At 39.2% G+C, this 15,375-nt stretch overlaps 1 protein-coding gene and 1 non-coding gene across 2 annotated transcripts in view; both read left to right on the top strand.

Annotated features, from left to right (window-relative positions):
* Positions 1 to 15,375, top strand: part of BUB1 (BUB1 mitotic checkpoint serine/threonine kinase) — a 44,418-nt gene that overhangs the window by 13,302 nt on the left and 15,741 nt on the right. The window contains exons 10-17 of the mRNA XM_047746164.1: positions 2,494 to 2,753; positions 4,555 to 4,613; positions 5,890 to 6,018; positions 6,114 to 6,224; positions 7,206 to 7,305; positions 8,324 to 8,405; positions 10,797 to 10,971; positions 12,937 to 13,024. Coding sequence (XP_047602120.1) covers positions 2,494 to 2,753; positions 4,555 to 4,613; positions 5,890 to 6,018; positions 6,114 to 6,224; positions 7,206 to 7,305; positions 8,324 to 8,405; positions 10,797 to 10,971; positions 12,937 to 13,024 — 1,004 coding nt within the window. The remainder of the gene's footprint in view (positions 1 to 2,493; positions 2,754 to 4,554; positions 4,614 to 5,889; positions 6,019 to 6,113; positions 6,225 to 7,205; positions 7,306 to 8,323; positions 8,406 to 10,796; positions 10,972 to 12,936; positions 13,025 to 15,375) is intronic.
* On the top strand, positions 15,002 to 15,141 carry LOC125110187 (small nucleolar RNA SNORA29). Its single transcript, XR_007130509.1, has one exon. It is a non-coding gene; the product is annotated as a small nucleolar RNA SNORA29 (small nucleolar RNA).

Raw genomic sequence — 15,375 nt, 5'->3', positions numbered from 1 at the left:
TCCCTTGTCTCAGGAGACATATCTAGAAAAATGTTCCCAAGACCAATGTCAGAGAAATTACTGCCTATGTTTCATTCTAGGACTTTTACGGTTTTAAGTCCACATTTAGGTCTTTAATCCATTTTGAGTCTATTTTTGTATATGGTGTTAGAAAGTGGGCCAGTTTCATTCTTGTACACGTAACTATCTAGTAATACCTTAATTTCTTAAATTTTTTGAGAATCATAAAAATTCATGAACTTTGATTTTATAAAAGCAATGGAAAGATGTCTGTATATATGCATATGTGTATATGTATATATATATATTTATAATATGTATATAAATGAATGCCCTCTTTTATTGCTCACTGTTGTATTTTGTGTTTTTCCAGAATTTACTGTGCATGAACACATAAATATGTATACAATTGAAGTTTCTGTATAAATAAGACTTATTTTCTACTTTTGCTGCCTAACCCATCTTGCAGATTTCTCCTAGTTATTACATAGAGGTCTAACTCACTTTAATAACAACGCAGTCTTCTGTCATACCTTTTAGGAAGGGCCTGTATCATTTGGAAACTGTTACAAACCATGCTGCAGTCAGCATTCTAGTACATACGACATTACTTCTCTAGGAAAGATACAGAAAAGTAGAATTGCTGCTGAAGTTTGTGCACTTAAAATACTGCCCATCTGCCCTCCAAAAATTTACCATTTTATACTCATAGTAATGAATAAAAGTATGTGTTTCTTGTATACACTTGGCTAACATTAGCTATCCTAAATATTTTCAACCATCTGATGTGTTTTTCTAATCACAGGTGAATGTGGATTTTTAACAATACATTTAGTGGCTGTTTGTCTTTTTTTTTTAATTGACTTTGATGGACTTTGTTCATTTTTCTACTGGATTGTTACATATTTTTCTTTTTTTAAAAAAGATTTTATTTATTTATTTATTTGAGACAGAGAGAGAGCACAAGCAGGGAGGAGGACAGAGGGGGAGGGAGAAGCAGGCTCTGTACTGAGCAAGGAGCCCGATGTGGGACTCAGTCCCAGGACCCTGAGATCATGACCTGAGCCAAAGGCAGATGCTTCACCAACTGAGTGGCCCAAGTAACCCCCAAAGAGCTTTTTTTTTTTTTTTCTTTAAAGCTACATATGAAAGATTAATTCTTTGAGATGTCTTGCATGTCTAAAAGCATCTTTCTTCTACCCTCACACGTGGGTGATAAATTGGCTGGGCACAATGTTCTAGAGGGAAATCCTGGTCCCCCAGAATTTTTTTGGTGTTCCTGCTTGTGGCTCTACGTTCACTTTCATTCTGAGTTGTATCTAAATGTCTGAACTTTTCCACAGATTAGCTTTCTCCACTGCTGTTTCAGGTGTCAGAATTTCTTTCCTGTCCTTTTGGTGAGGTTTTTGAGGGAGTAAATGATAAAGCACATGTTCAAGCCATTGTCTGTAACCAAAAGCCTCCCTGTATGGGACTTATTTTTGTGTTGTGATAGCACAAGGATGTATTTCCCAAATGTGCTTCCAGTTGCCCCTAAATAATTTATTGAGCAACTCAGCCTTTCCCCACTGATGAAACACTTTTTTTATTGCATCCTAACATACAAGATCAGTTTCTTCTTGATCATTCCATATTGTATATATGCCATACCTTTGTCGTAAGTTTTGATATCTGGTATAGGAAGTCTGATTGTTCTTTTTCAAAATATTTCTTCAGAATTGATTATGATTCTTTTTAATCTTTTAGTTTGGTAGAGAGAAAATGGTATAGGTCATTTCTAATTACTTTTTTTTATGACTAGTGCAGATGAACTTTTTGTATTTTGTCCATTTGTTTGTGAAAGAATTATTCTTGCCCTAGATATTTGGTGTTCTTCTTGACAATTTGTGAGAATACTTTTTTATGCTGAAGAATTAACTCTTATATCCTTTAACTTTTTAACTTAAGAGTATATAGCTACAGTCTGAGTACATGTGAGACAAAGAACAAAAGTTTTAGAAGAGCTTGTTAACCTTCCCATTGTGAGCTGTGCTTTTATGGCAGCTTTTTTTTGGAATTTATATTCATATTTCCTATTCATTCGAGAGAAAATGGCTACCAGGTGTATTTTAATGGAAGGAAAACCATTTTGAGCATTTGATGACCTTGATTTGTTGGTCCTCTCTCAAAATTAAGAGAAATAAGATAGTTCTTAAATACTGATAAAACTGTAGGGGTTGGTTATTTCAGTGGTTAGAAGTATGAGCTGCCAGTTCTCTATGGTTAAAAAGCTACAAAAGCATCCATCCGGAAAGTGGTCTTTGTTGTTGGTGGTTGTTTATTTCAGAATACCAGATGGGATGGGGATGCCTCAGGGGGAAAGGAAGCTACTGAAGAAGACAGGTGCCATTCTTTGAAAAGCTGTGGTGCCTGATTAGTAATATTCTGGACTTAATTGGTTTTTTTGTTTGTTGTTTGTTTGTGGTGTTTTTGTTTGTTTGCTTAACCTGAAAGGTTAATCCAGCATGTATAGGACCAAGTGTAAGCTCCCAGCAGGACCTGAGAGCCCAGTCTCTTCCAGCCGTCAATCATCAGACCTCAAGGAACATGGAAGAGAAACCCAGAGAGACAACTCCTGTTGTTCCTCCTATGGCAAATGCTGTCACTGCCACTTTGGTGTCCCCGGCCATCAGTCAGAGTGTATCTCCTCCTGTTCCTTTGGCAGCCCAGCCAGGGACAGACTCCATGTTTGCAGTGGCCAGAAAAGATGACAGGTAAGGTATAGGTAGTGTTAGAGAGGATAGTGACACGAAGGGCACTCATCAGCTTTTTACATGTTCTGCGGTGTCAAGAACGGTGTGTAAAAGATGAATGACTCCTCTTTTTAAAATAATTTTTAGATGGGCATGTTGTTGAAAAACCAAGTTACCAGAATAGCCCCAAATCTTTCACTTATTACTCTATTTTTCTTTTAGGGGATTTATTTCACTTCATACTTCTTCCTAGAATTAAAAATTTTCAGTACAATGAAACACAACAATTTTTTTGTAACTGGAAAATATACACATGTTGAACCAAAATTTCAGCCTTTCTTGCAGGCTTTGACTAAATATATGGAGTGATGGTTACCATCCAGATGGTTTCTTGACATGTGTTCTCTTAATCCTGTCTTCACCAGCAGCAATCTGGGATCAATATCCATTCCACGATATGCCAAAGTCATATCTGTACGCTGCTGTGGAGGTTTTCCCCCCCAAGTTTGTGGGATTTTCCTAGATTTCAGAAATTCAAATTAATGTCACAATAACTTGCTTTGTTTAAATTTTTATCTTCAGTGACTTTGGCACACTCTCTTTACATAGAGCAATTTTATTGTTCCATTAGAAAAAATGAGAGCTCCAGTGTACCTGGCACCCTCCCCTTGGGCTAAACTCCTTAGCATAGATTATGACTCATAAGTACTGTTCTTCTCAGTATCCAAGACTAACTTATAGCAATGATTTCGATTAGAAATAAGATTGAAAATGCTTTTTCACTCACATTAGGATAATAATTCAGACCCATGTCCTGTGTCATGCTGTGTGTATGTAAACAAAGAACTCTTGCATCATTGGGGGCTATGACTTCATTAGTTCTTCATTGCTAATACAATTATAAAATAATAAAAACAAGAGAGCAGTGACAGGCCCAAAGAGATGTTGAGTGTCCAACCGTCCCCAGAGATGGGAGTCATGAGGGTAGAGGAGCCAGACACAGATATCCCTATAAAACTGGGAAACTCTTTTACCCAATGAATGTTCAGATCTTAGTCTGAAGCATCTCAGATGGACCTTGACCCTAGCTCAGTCACGGGACCAAATAGACCCCCTTGGTACTCTGACTAGCTTACCATGGCAGAGAAAAGGTGACTTTGTCTGGAATCTCGAAGAAAAACTCATGTTTTCAAGACAGTTGGGTGGGGATTTGTAAAATTAAGTGTGCTGTACTTTTTACTTTGCCTCCTAACACGGTCCCTGCTGAGGGAATGCTAACAATGTTAAACTGATAGATGAGGTCCACTATCATTCCTGGACTTAAAAACAACAACAACAACAAAAACTGATATAAATGTCTTATATGCCATTTTTAAAGTTTCTTGATAACCCTTAAAATCTGAAGAACCATGCTCTGTGGCTCCTGGCTCATCAAACCAGGGGTAGCCCATGCATTTAAAACACCCCGGTGCTTCCCATAACATGACTCTGGCTAGCTGCTTTGGGCACCCAGGCCGGGACTTGGGTGTGAGTGCTTGAGCCTATGTAATAAATGGGAATCATCTGAATCAGAGGCCATTATCCTGCCCTACCACATACAGGAATGATCATCATGATGTTAAAATACAGGCTCGCTGCGTCTAGCAAACATGTAGTACCTGGCCTTTACGGCTATGGATGAAAGAAAATAATAAAACATTTTATTTGCTTACACTATAGACCTAAACACTTCCATCTGTATTTTAAGGATAGGCTTGTAATTGCTGACTGGTTTACTCTTCTTTTTGGAGAGTCAGTGTGTCTCAAGAGAGTTCTCTTTCAGATGTGTGACTAAAAGTACTCATGAATTCAAGCCACAGAGTGAAGCCGAGATAAAAGAAGGTAATGTTTAATTATAATAAATTTGTTTCTGACCTGTTTGCCCAGACTCCTGCAGGTCACTGAGAGATCTGTTTGGTTTCTGTGGCTCATGAAGACTTGGGTGAACTTGGGTGTTCGCTTTCCTATTCTTAGAATTTAGGGGTTAGATAAGCCCCAGACCGTCTCAAGTAAAGGTAGAAATGCACTTCCTAGTCACATCTTAGTACCTAGAATCCTTTGGAAACTAGACTTGTGAACCTTTTTTATTAAATTTCTCAGCAGCTTTACCAAAAACAAGAGACATCTTTCATGTATTGTGAAGTAAGTAGGAAAGGAGGTTACAAGTTTAATTAGGAGTCTTCTACTTCTCTTAGGTACTACTTTGTTAGAGGCATTTGCATGAAAGGTAAGTTCTATGAACAAAATAAGATACATGGATTGTGCCCTCACTCTCCCCCATGTGGCTTTGGCTTCCTCTTCAGTGACTATTCAGTGGTCAGCCAAGCTGCTTGGAACAGCTGGCCGTCCCTGCCTTTGACCAACACTTCCCACACACTTGCTGGATGCCAGGCACCGTTCTAGCCAGTGAAGAATGCAGTCAGGAGCAGAAAGCACAAAACCCCCACCCAAGCAGAGGGGGGAAGGAAAGTGTCATGGGGGAGGGAATTGAAGTTTCAGAGGTGACCAGGAAAGCTGCTCCCAAGGAAAGTGATATTTTGGATAAAGTCTCGAAGGTGGGAGCTGCCCATGCAGCTAGCTTGGCCCACCTGTTTCAGGAGAAGGGACGAAGGAGTGCAGGCCCCCGAGGTGGGACTCGTCTGTAAGGCGTCTAAGCACAGCTAAGAGGCCCAGGCAGCTGGAGTGAATCAAAGGAGGAGGAAGATGAGGTCTGAGTGGACAGGGCCTGGGTTTTGTGGGGACTTGTTTGCCTTTTTCTGGTCTCCAGCTGAATAACATGGAAAGCCAGTCTTAAGACTCACGGTGTGACTATTATTAACATGTATTTCTGGGGATATAGTGGAGTGAAGGGTGCTATTTATGACAACCCGCTAATTTGATAATGATCTTAGACCAAGCCACTTAATCTCTTTGAACTTTGATTTCCTTTTCCGTAAGAGGATTCTACCTTACCTACCTCGTGGGGCTGTTATAAAAATGAAAGCGATGTAACCGCAGTAATAACAGAAGTCCTTATTATTATCAGTAATAATAAAACATTTTCATTGTAATTAAATCTCTTAATTTGTGTGCCTTTTTAATTTCTGATTCCTCTACTAGTAATTTTTTTTCCCCATAGGATCTGAAACACATAAGGTCGTTAACACAGGCTCTTTTCACACAACTCCAAACACGTCGCTTGGAATGGTTCAGGCGACCCCATCCAGGGTGCAGCCGTCACCCACCGTGCACACAAAGGAAGCATTAGGTAAAGCTTTTGGTTTGAATGTGTAGCATCTGGCAACAAATTAATGAAAGTGCTTTTGCAATCATGTTTACAGTGACTCTCTTTATTCTTCTAAGGTTTCATCATGAATATGTTTCAGGCTCCTACACTTCCTGATATTTCTGATGACAAAGATGAATGGCCATCTCTAGACCAAAATGAAGATGCTTTTGAGGCCCAGTTTCAAAGTAATTATTTATTTATTTATTCATTCAAAGTAATAATTTATTTAAATGCTACTAAGTGCAGGCATTGCGGATGGTTGCCACAGGCAATATCAAGGATTATACAGAAGTTGTCCTTCCCTTGGTTAACTTGTCACAGAAGGGTAGTGAAATAAAAAATATGACCGTGTTTGAAAAGGTACTCAGTATGTCATAGATTTGTTTTTTAAAAATAAGTGCTAAGGGGGGAGCTCAGCCATTAAGCATCCCCCTTTGGCTCAGGTCGTAATCCCAGTGTCCTGGGGTCGATGCCCACATCGGGCTCCCTGCTCAGCTGGAAGCCTGCCTCCCCCTCTCCCACTCCCTCCCCTTGTGTTCCCTCTCTTGTTGTCTCTCTCTCTCTCTCTCTCTCTGTCAAATAAATCTTAAAAAAAAAAAAAAAAAGGAGTAATAAGTGCTACAGAAGGACAAAATCCTGATGCATAAGGGATGGCCAGGAAAACCTGAACACTTGAGGCATGATTTGTGCTTTGCCCAGTAGAGGAATGGCATGGGTGGAACCCACATTTATTCAGAGTTTCCGGGTTTATGCTGGAAGCCAGAGAGATCATGATAAAGATAAATAGGATCATTAGACTCCGGAGGCCTTGGAATATAAAGTTAACAGGTTAATTTTTTCTTACAGGAAATGGGAAATAAGGCCAAAAGAGAGCTTTTTTCAGTGAGTCAGGTGACAAGAGCAGTGTTTTAGGAGAATGATGAACACTGGGCTTCGTGTGTGGCAGGAACTCAAGACCTAGAGGCTTGAGAGTTAAACCCTGTGACCGTGGTTAGGTCACTTCAACTCACTACAAAGGGACTTATTACCTAGTACCTGAAAAATGTATCAGTTCTTTTCTATAAGCTATTATTTCATTTTCTTATTTGTAGGGGAAGTTTAGCATCAAATATAGTGTTTTTTTTTCCCGATAGAACAATAAAATTCTACTTTTCACTCCAATGCAGAAAATGCAAGGTCTTCTGGGGCTTGGGGAGTCAATAAGATCATCTCTTCTTTGACATCTACTTTTCCTGTGTTCGAAGATGGAAACAAAGAAAATTATGGGTAAAGAATCATTGAGTTATTGCTTTACCCCATGTCTTCCTGAAGAGATAACCAGCCAGTGTTTCCTCCGGTATTAGAAGAGATATGGCAGGATGGCAGGCCATGCTGCAGAGCTTCCTCTGGGACTCAAGGTAGTGAGAAAATGTGGCCTGCTGACCGAATGGTCTGGGTCCCAGGGCCAGCTCTGCCACGGGCGAGCCTTTTAACCGTGTGATGGGAAGGCTGTTGCTTAAGTCCTCCTCCAGATCTACATTATCACACAGGAGTTACAGGAAAGCAGACCTCCCACACAGCAAAAGCCTGTGTTGCCAGGAAAACAGTGTGGTTACAAAGGATGAGAGAACTGAGGGATTCCATGGATTTGAAATCATATTGGGGTGAATGGATTTACCAGTACAGGTATCCGTACCTGCTGTTTATATTTGCGGGACTGATACAGAAAAAGGAAGTGACTTATATTGGGTCATGCTGCAGAGAGATGTTTTAAGCTGAAAGACATTACCTTAGGGAGCCAGATGTGGGAGTAGTGTAGGTAGCCCCAGGAATTTTCAGCTTGCAGTTTAAACCGTGGAAAGAAAGATGTCAGTACAAACTAAGAGTATCATGGCATAGAAGAGATTCATATTGAAGCAGTAAGGAAACAGTCTGACCAGCTCTCAGAGGGAAATTCCATAGCTAAACCTACTCCTAGAGATCAGAAATAAAATGTATGGCATCCATGATACGCTATTGGCCATGGCCCTACCTCTTTTCTTATTCCTAAAATTTATAACTCAGTGTAGTAGAGATTTTGTATTTTTCCACCCTCCGTTAAGTTGCTGTAAATCTGTTTATATACATAGTCAAGTTAATTCTGTTTGCACTCAGTTTTCCTACAACTACTGTAAAAGTAAGGAATGTGTATATAAATATTAACTAATTAGTATTGGAGTGGAGAATGTTTCTAATAGTCTCATTGAAATGACAGTATTTCCTTTAGTGTATTTTATAATATATAATTTTATATATCTTTCCTTAGATTACCACAGCCTAAAAATAAACCTGCAGGAGCCAGGATGTTTGGAGAACGCTCTGTAAGCAGATTTCCTTCAAAACCCAATGTAGGTAAATCACTGCTTCATCCATGAAATGGGTCTTACAACTCTCTCCTCTTCATTTAACCAAGTGATATGCCAATCAAATGAGATAGTATATGTAAAAATTGTGCTGAAAAATATAATGTTATGTGAAGAGTGGGTTTGGGGGAACATTATTCTATAATTATTCGAGTATCTATTATGTATCACACACTGTGATAGATGTAGAAACTGAAAGGTGATAGGATCCTGGCCTTCAAAGAACCTTTCTTTGTGGCAGGAGGAACGAGTGGGGGATATATTTTCCTCAACTCAAGAAGCAAGGCCTACAATGGAATATTAGAAAACCCACCAAGTCTGAATTACACTGGACTGGTCCATCATCAGCATAACTCAGCAGACGAGTGTCGGCAGTTGGCCGGCCCACAGCATTCTTCTGTCATCATAGCCATTGTGTCCAGCCTCTGGGCAGCTTCCCCTCTAGCCCTGAGTATTACCGGGTGGTGTGCTTTCTCTCCACTCACCCCGGCTTAGTCCTCTGACTGGGATGGGTCAGAGATTAGTGCTGAAGAGCTGTGCTAATAAACCCTGGCTCATAATTTAAGTTCCACAGTGGATTCTTCTGAATAAATTATCACACAGCTCACTAATCCTTCAGATGAACTTTTTGACATTCTCAATAGCTTCCATATAATGAACTGGATTTCAGATACAGTGCATCAATTAATAGATGCATTTCACTGAACTATTCAACCAGATATGTTTTGACCGAAAAAACCATGGTGATTTTTTTTGTCTCCTGTCCCTATGTACAAGCCGATTGCTTTATCCTGTGTCCACCTGAAGAAACAAATAGCCAGTTTTTCTTCCAGAGTTGGAAGAGATAGTGTGGCTAGGTAAAAACTTTGCACTATATATAAAAACCATGGGTGGCATTTTATTGGCAACTGAAGAGTTTTGCCAAGCATAATTCTGACTTAGCAGTTTCTGTCTTTGTGTATAGACTCTAAAACTTGACCATTGAGTTTCTGGAGAAATAGCTTATTCTGGGGTTAAAAAAGGAAAATACAAGATGAGCCTAGAGCATCCTGTGGTGTCAGAAAGTAAGGAAGTGTTTAAAAAAAAAAAAAAAAAAGATGGCATAACAAATTCAGGAGGCAGCCCTGAATAAGTCCCTGGCCAAACCTGGTATAATTCGAACAAGAAAATAAGTAGAATAAGGTAGTATTGGATTATAACCCGAGAAATAAAATAAATATCCTTATCGATATAAACAAATGGGACAGAGAACAAAATAAACCTTCCTTACAGAAGAACATAATTTATTACCTTGCAGGTAATAAATGTGGAAGGAATGAGTGATAATAGAAAATTGCCATTAGAACACCACAGTAATCATTATTCTAGGTAAACTCCACAGGGAATACTAAAATTAGTAAGTGAAACTTTAGGAAGAAAGAGAATATTTGTATGACCTTGTAGTATCTCACCCAGATTATTACTGTAGTTGTTTTAACATCTGTCCACAAATTCTTTGATAGCCCTCTCTCAGGAGATGGATCTCAGTTTACCTCCTTTCAAGTATAGGCTATATTATCCCCTGATTCTGACAAGTAAGGGTCGAGAATGAGAAAAATAGGTCCTTCCAGAGGAGAAACCTGGCAGATACCACCTTCACCAGGTGCTTGGTTAACCTCATCAGTTATAAGTTGTGTTCATATCATGTCTCCCCTAATGTGATCTAATAAAGGGAGCTATATCCCTGATATTCTTCCCCGAAATCTATAACTCCAGTCTAAACATGAGAAAAGGCCAAAATTTAACCCTAAATGGGAGAGAGTTTCCACACAGCTCCTGACCAGTATTCAAAAATGTCTGTGTGAGAAAGACTGGGACAGACCAATCAGCTGGCACAGGTCTGAGGAGACCCAATGAGACGTGATGACTAAACAACATGGCATCTGGGACTGGAGCCTGAAACAGGGAAGGGACCTGAGTAGGAAAAGGATGAAATCCAAGCAGCGTCCAGAGTTGGTAGGATTGTTTAGTAGTTACAAATGCACCAGGATTCCGTAAGGTGTTACTGTCAGAAGGAGTTTGACAAAGTGTGTGTGGGTACTCTGCACGGTCTTCATGACTCTGTAAATCTAGAATTTTCAAATTAAAAGAGTAAAACTTGAAAAATAAAATGTGACCCTTGAATACAGTGTGACTGCACTGGGTTGTGTTAAAGATGAAGCGTCCCACTCCTGGGGAGATGAACAGAACCCTGATGTCCTTGACTTTGTGTTAGCCAGAGGTGACATCTGTTTCCTCTTTAATTCCTCTTTTTTTTTTCATCTTAAGCAGTATCAATGAGTTAAATGACAAAACGGGGAGATTGTTGCTTTTTTTCCAGTTCATCTTTTGTTGTAGGAAGTACCTCACACCGAAGAGTTTTTGGATGACTCAACCGTCTGGGGTGTCCGCTGCAACAGAACCCTGGCGCCCAGTCCAAAGAGCCCAGGACACTTCACGGCTGCCGCACAGCTCGCATCCACACCTTTCCACAAACCACCTGCGGACGCTGGGCCTGCTCTGGAGGATAAAGGTGTGTGACATGCCGCTGGAGTGTCTTGTCTTCTGCCAACTTCAGTTCTTTCAGGATTACGGCTTTCTTCTTGGAAATTCTAAATGGAAGTTTAAAGATCATCCAGAGGAAACTTAAAATCCACTCACTCTATTATTTCCTGTATGATCTTTTTCTTTTGACATCCTGTTTTCTGAAAGCCTGCGCATTTTAGAAACTTAGTAACTGAGATTATCGGTAGAACAGTAGAAAAACCTACAGAAGCCTTCAGAGGCAGATATGCCAAGTCCAACCCATCTGTACAGGAGATAGGTGGATGTTACGTTTACTACAAACAAAATGGCCATGACAGACAAGTTAAGTTACCTGAATGCAAAAAGTAACGAACATTTGTATTTTAAGAGTAGCAAATAGCAAATTTTAGTCCTTGGTATGTGTCTACAGATTCTATTATTTTGGAGTTGTACTACACTCAGGAAAATTATATTTTGTTTTTTTTTTTTTTTTAGTGACTGACTTCAAGAGAGTAATGATAAAATGCACGGATAGTTTTTATTTCCCCTAAATCTAACACTCGCATATCAAAGATCTTTATCTGAATTAAATCTTAATAGATAACGTTGTCATTGAGCACAGATAATTATTACCTATTAAGTACCAACCTACAAACTGTATCGACAATAAAGGACCACTTTACCATTCTGATGAGGTTTTTACTAGCCAAATTCCGTCACTGCTCACACTTTTATTAAAAATAGTAATTGTCCCTCAAAGCAATTCAATGAAAGAATTTCACTCCCCTACACGGAAGCATATTTTAATGTGAAGTGTGAGCCTATAGACCTAAAAATTTTTAACTGAGGAGTAAAAAAATTTTTTTTAAAAACTAACCCGGTATATTAACTTTCTTTTCTGTATTTTAAAGGAGAGTTCGGTTGAAATTTGGACAATTGCCAGGTGCCATCACAAGCTTGCTACTTTAACCAAAAAAATGTTAAAGTATTTTCCATTTGGGAAAACGAGTTTAATCAGTCGAGTCTTTCAGAGTCAATATTGGCTGTTCTTGGAGTATTTGCACTTTGGTTGGATAAATAGGAGCTAATGTTCTAGTTCTAAAAAGTTTTAGCACCTGTTTGGTGATGCAATATCTAAAAAACTTTAGTCCAGTATAATACTTGGCTTTGCCATACATATATATATATATATATAAAAGTCATATATAAATAGTCCACATTTCTTTTTTTTCTAAGATTTTATTTATTTGACAGAGAAGTAGAGAGTACAAGTTGGCAGAACAGCAGGCAGAGGAAGAGGGAAAAGCAGGCTCCCTGCTGAGCAAGGAGCCTGATGTGGGGCTCGATCCCAGGACTCTGAGATCATAACCTGAGTCACCGAAGGCAGATGCTTAACTGATAGACCCAGATGCCCCCACACTCCACATTTCTTACTAGTTTGTCTTTCCGTAGATAGTTTTCATTTGTTTATTTGTTTTTAGTTAAAGAGAGTAGTGGTTAGTATTGCCAAGTATCTTCCTGATGTAAACACTCTAAACCAGTTTAATCAACTAAACACTGACTAAATAAAGCAGACAGACAGAAAGACACCCACATCTCTGCCCTCCGGATGCGTTTCAGTGTTTCACTCTCCACGTCCTTGTCCTCAGGTTCTTCTAAAGCAGGGTCCGTCCTCTGCCCCTACCTGCAACCTCCACGGAGGGCTCATCCTGCCCACAGCAGACCTGCCACCCTTTGGACCCTTTTCTCCTAAAGGATTGAATGTGCAAAGTTGAAATGCTCACAAATAATTAGTAGTAAAAAAATTTTTAGTAATTTTTTTTCCCACTTTAGAAATATTATGGAACAATTTATCATGGAACACCATTCTGAAATTATAACGAAAGCCAATGTAAGAGAAATTCTGGACTTTATAGCCATATGAAATCATTTGCGTGCATAATGTCTGTCTCTTATTTTCTACATATTTCAGAAAATGTGGTTGCAAAAGAGTACATCCATGTGACTCTGGATTCTCGTGAAGAAAACATGGGAGAACCCTCAAAAGACAGAAAGTTCAGGTATGTGAGGGCGGGTGTGGTCCTGTCACTCCACTGTCACTCTGGCTTTGCTTTGAGGATATAACAGAATACCTAATTCCAACCCTTCGAGGCAAATGAGATTTCACTGACTTGCAGGTATAAGCCAGAAGCTACTCTATAGCTACACAAACAGTGATAAACCTAAACCCTGGGTCCATCGGGGCAGTGAGAGAAGCAGCTGGGGCAGCAGAGAGTCTCGGTGGGAGTAGCTCCTGTGACTGACTTCTACTCATTTTGAGAACAGAACTGCACTTAACTCTTATCAGCCAAAGACCCTCACCTAGTGTAAAGTCTACTGTAGAACTGAGCAAACACATACTTGTTTCTTTATACCCATTCTAATTGAGAAAAGCAATCACTTTTTTTCAAGAGGAAGACAATAGAATGTTTAAGCCTCTTAGGTATTGATACAAAATGCGGGTGCAGCATAGATGAGGGCTTTGCAAAAGTAAAATTCCATCGTATTTTAATAGTTTTGTTACCGTAACAGACAAGTTGAAAGTGGCTGTAATCATTTGACTATTTGTTATATTCTATTGTAATGCTGGTACTTTTTATGTACTGTATCCTATAATTAATCCTTACAGTAAATTTAGTTGTAGGAACTATTCTTTCCCACCATTACAGACAAGGAAACCAGGTCTAGAGAATTAAGAAATAACTTAAACTGTGAAGTGTGTAAACCTGGTGATTCACAGACCTGTACCCCTGGGGATAAAAATATATGTTTATAAAAAATAAAATTTTTTTAAAAATGTAAAAAAACCCGAAAAGAATCTCAAGTACTGAACTGTGAAAAAAAAAAGAAAGAAAGAAATGACTTAAAGTCATACAACTTCTAATTTGCAGCACTGTAATTTCAACCTATATCTCTAATTTCGGAAGCCTTGCTCTCACAACTATGTTGTACTGCCTCTTGTTATTAAAGACCTCATCTTTTTTTTTTTTAAAGATTTTTATTTATTTATCAGAGAGAGAGGGAGAGAGAGCAAGCACAGGCAGACAGAATGGCAGGCAGAGGCAGAGGGAGAAGCAGGCTCCCCGCCGAGCAAGGAGCCCGATGTGGGACTCGATCCCAGGACTCTGGGATCATGACCTGAGCCGAAGGCAGCTGCTTAACCAACTGAGCCACCCAGGCGTCCCAAAGACCTCTTCTTAAACTAAGACCCCATTGAATGAAAGACATGAGCAGAATTTACAAAAAGAAAAAAAAAATTGAATAAGCATGTAGAAAATACTTAACTTCCTAATAATACAGTCAATGCAGATGAGCAGAAATTGCCTTTTAATTTAAAATTCTGCCCGATGGGCAGTCTGTCACCTCCCACGAGGAATCTTCTACATGTGACTAAACTTTTGACTCACAAGAGTCATAAGCCATAAGCCACACTTGACAGAAGATTAACATAGAAATATATAGGACAAAAATCAGTTGTCAGGGAAATAACTATCCAAGACACTATCGTCTTTGACCAGCATGAGACAATTAAGTTACAAGGAAACCCTTAGGACCAAGGTACAGAAGTTTCCCTAGTTAGAAACCTTAGTTCTGTGGGCATCAGTGGCTCTCACAAACTACAGATTTAGATTCCCGTGTCCCCACAAAGAATAGGCCCATTAGTAAGGTCTTCATACCTGAAGCCTGAGCCTGTGATTCCCAGCATGTATTTCTAATCCTCTCAGTCTAGCACACAGTTCCAGTCATGGTTATTGTTCACCATAAGCCGTGGTGACAGTGATACTCTGAGCTTTCCAATTTTCAGGGGAGAAGAGCTAGAAAGTTAACCAAAGCTCAAGTTCTCATAGAGAAGGGAGAAGGGTTTTATTGATAACTTATACACTCACAGTAATTTGGATACTCAGCTAGGAACAATTTATATACGTTTCAAAACAATTTTTTCTGTGTGCATGAATACCCCTAATATCTGATTTGTTGTAATATCAAGCATTGAAAATACTCCCATTTGACTACCACATTTTCTCCCAATAATAGATTTTGATGGCTATGCTTGTGGGATAGATTAAAATTGCCATGATCTGAAGAGGGAGGACTTAATCGTGTCCTCCTCCTATATGAAATGGCTGAACAGAAAATTGATTAATTAAAATATTGAAAGTATTTTTAATATGAAAGAACCAGGGAATTATTCTATTCCAGCATACACCCACTGAATTAAATGACAGGTAGTGACTAAAATCCATGATAGGACTATGGAGAAACCTAGCAGATGCCACATTCACCAAATGATCAAGGTTAATTTCACAGTGACAGCTCATGATAGTCAGGCATTGAGGAGGGTACTTGACCTCTGAAACATTCTTCACAGTCT

This window comes from Lutra lutra, chromosome 9 (genome assembly GCF_902655055.1).
Source record: "Lutra lutra chromosome 9, mLutLut1.2, whole genome shotgun sequence".
In the NCBI taxonomy this organism is placed as follows: domain Eukaryota; kingdom Metazoa; phylum Chordata; class Mammalia; order Carnivora; family Mustelidae; genus Lutra; species Lutra lutra.
Note: the sequence above shows the minus strand (reverse complement) of the source record. Positions and strands in the feature narration are given on the sequence as shown.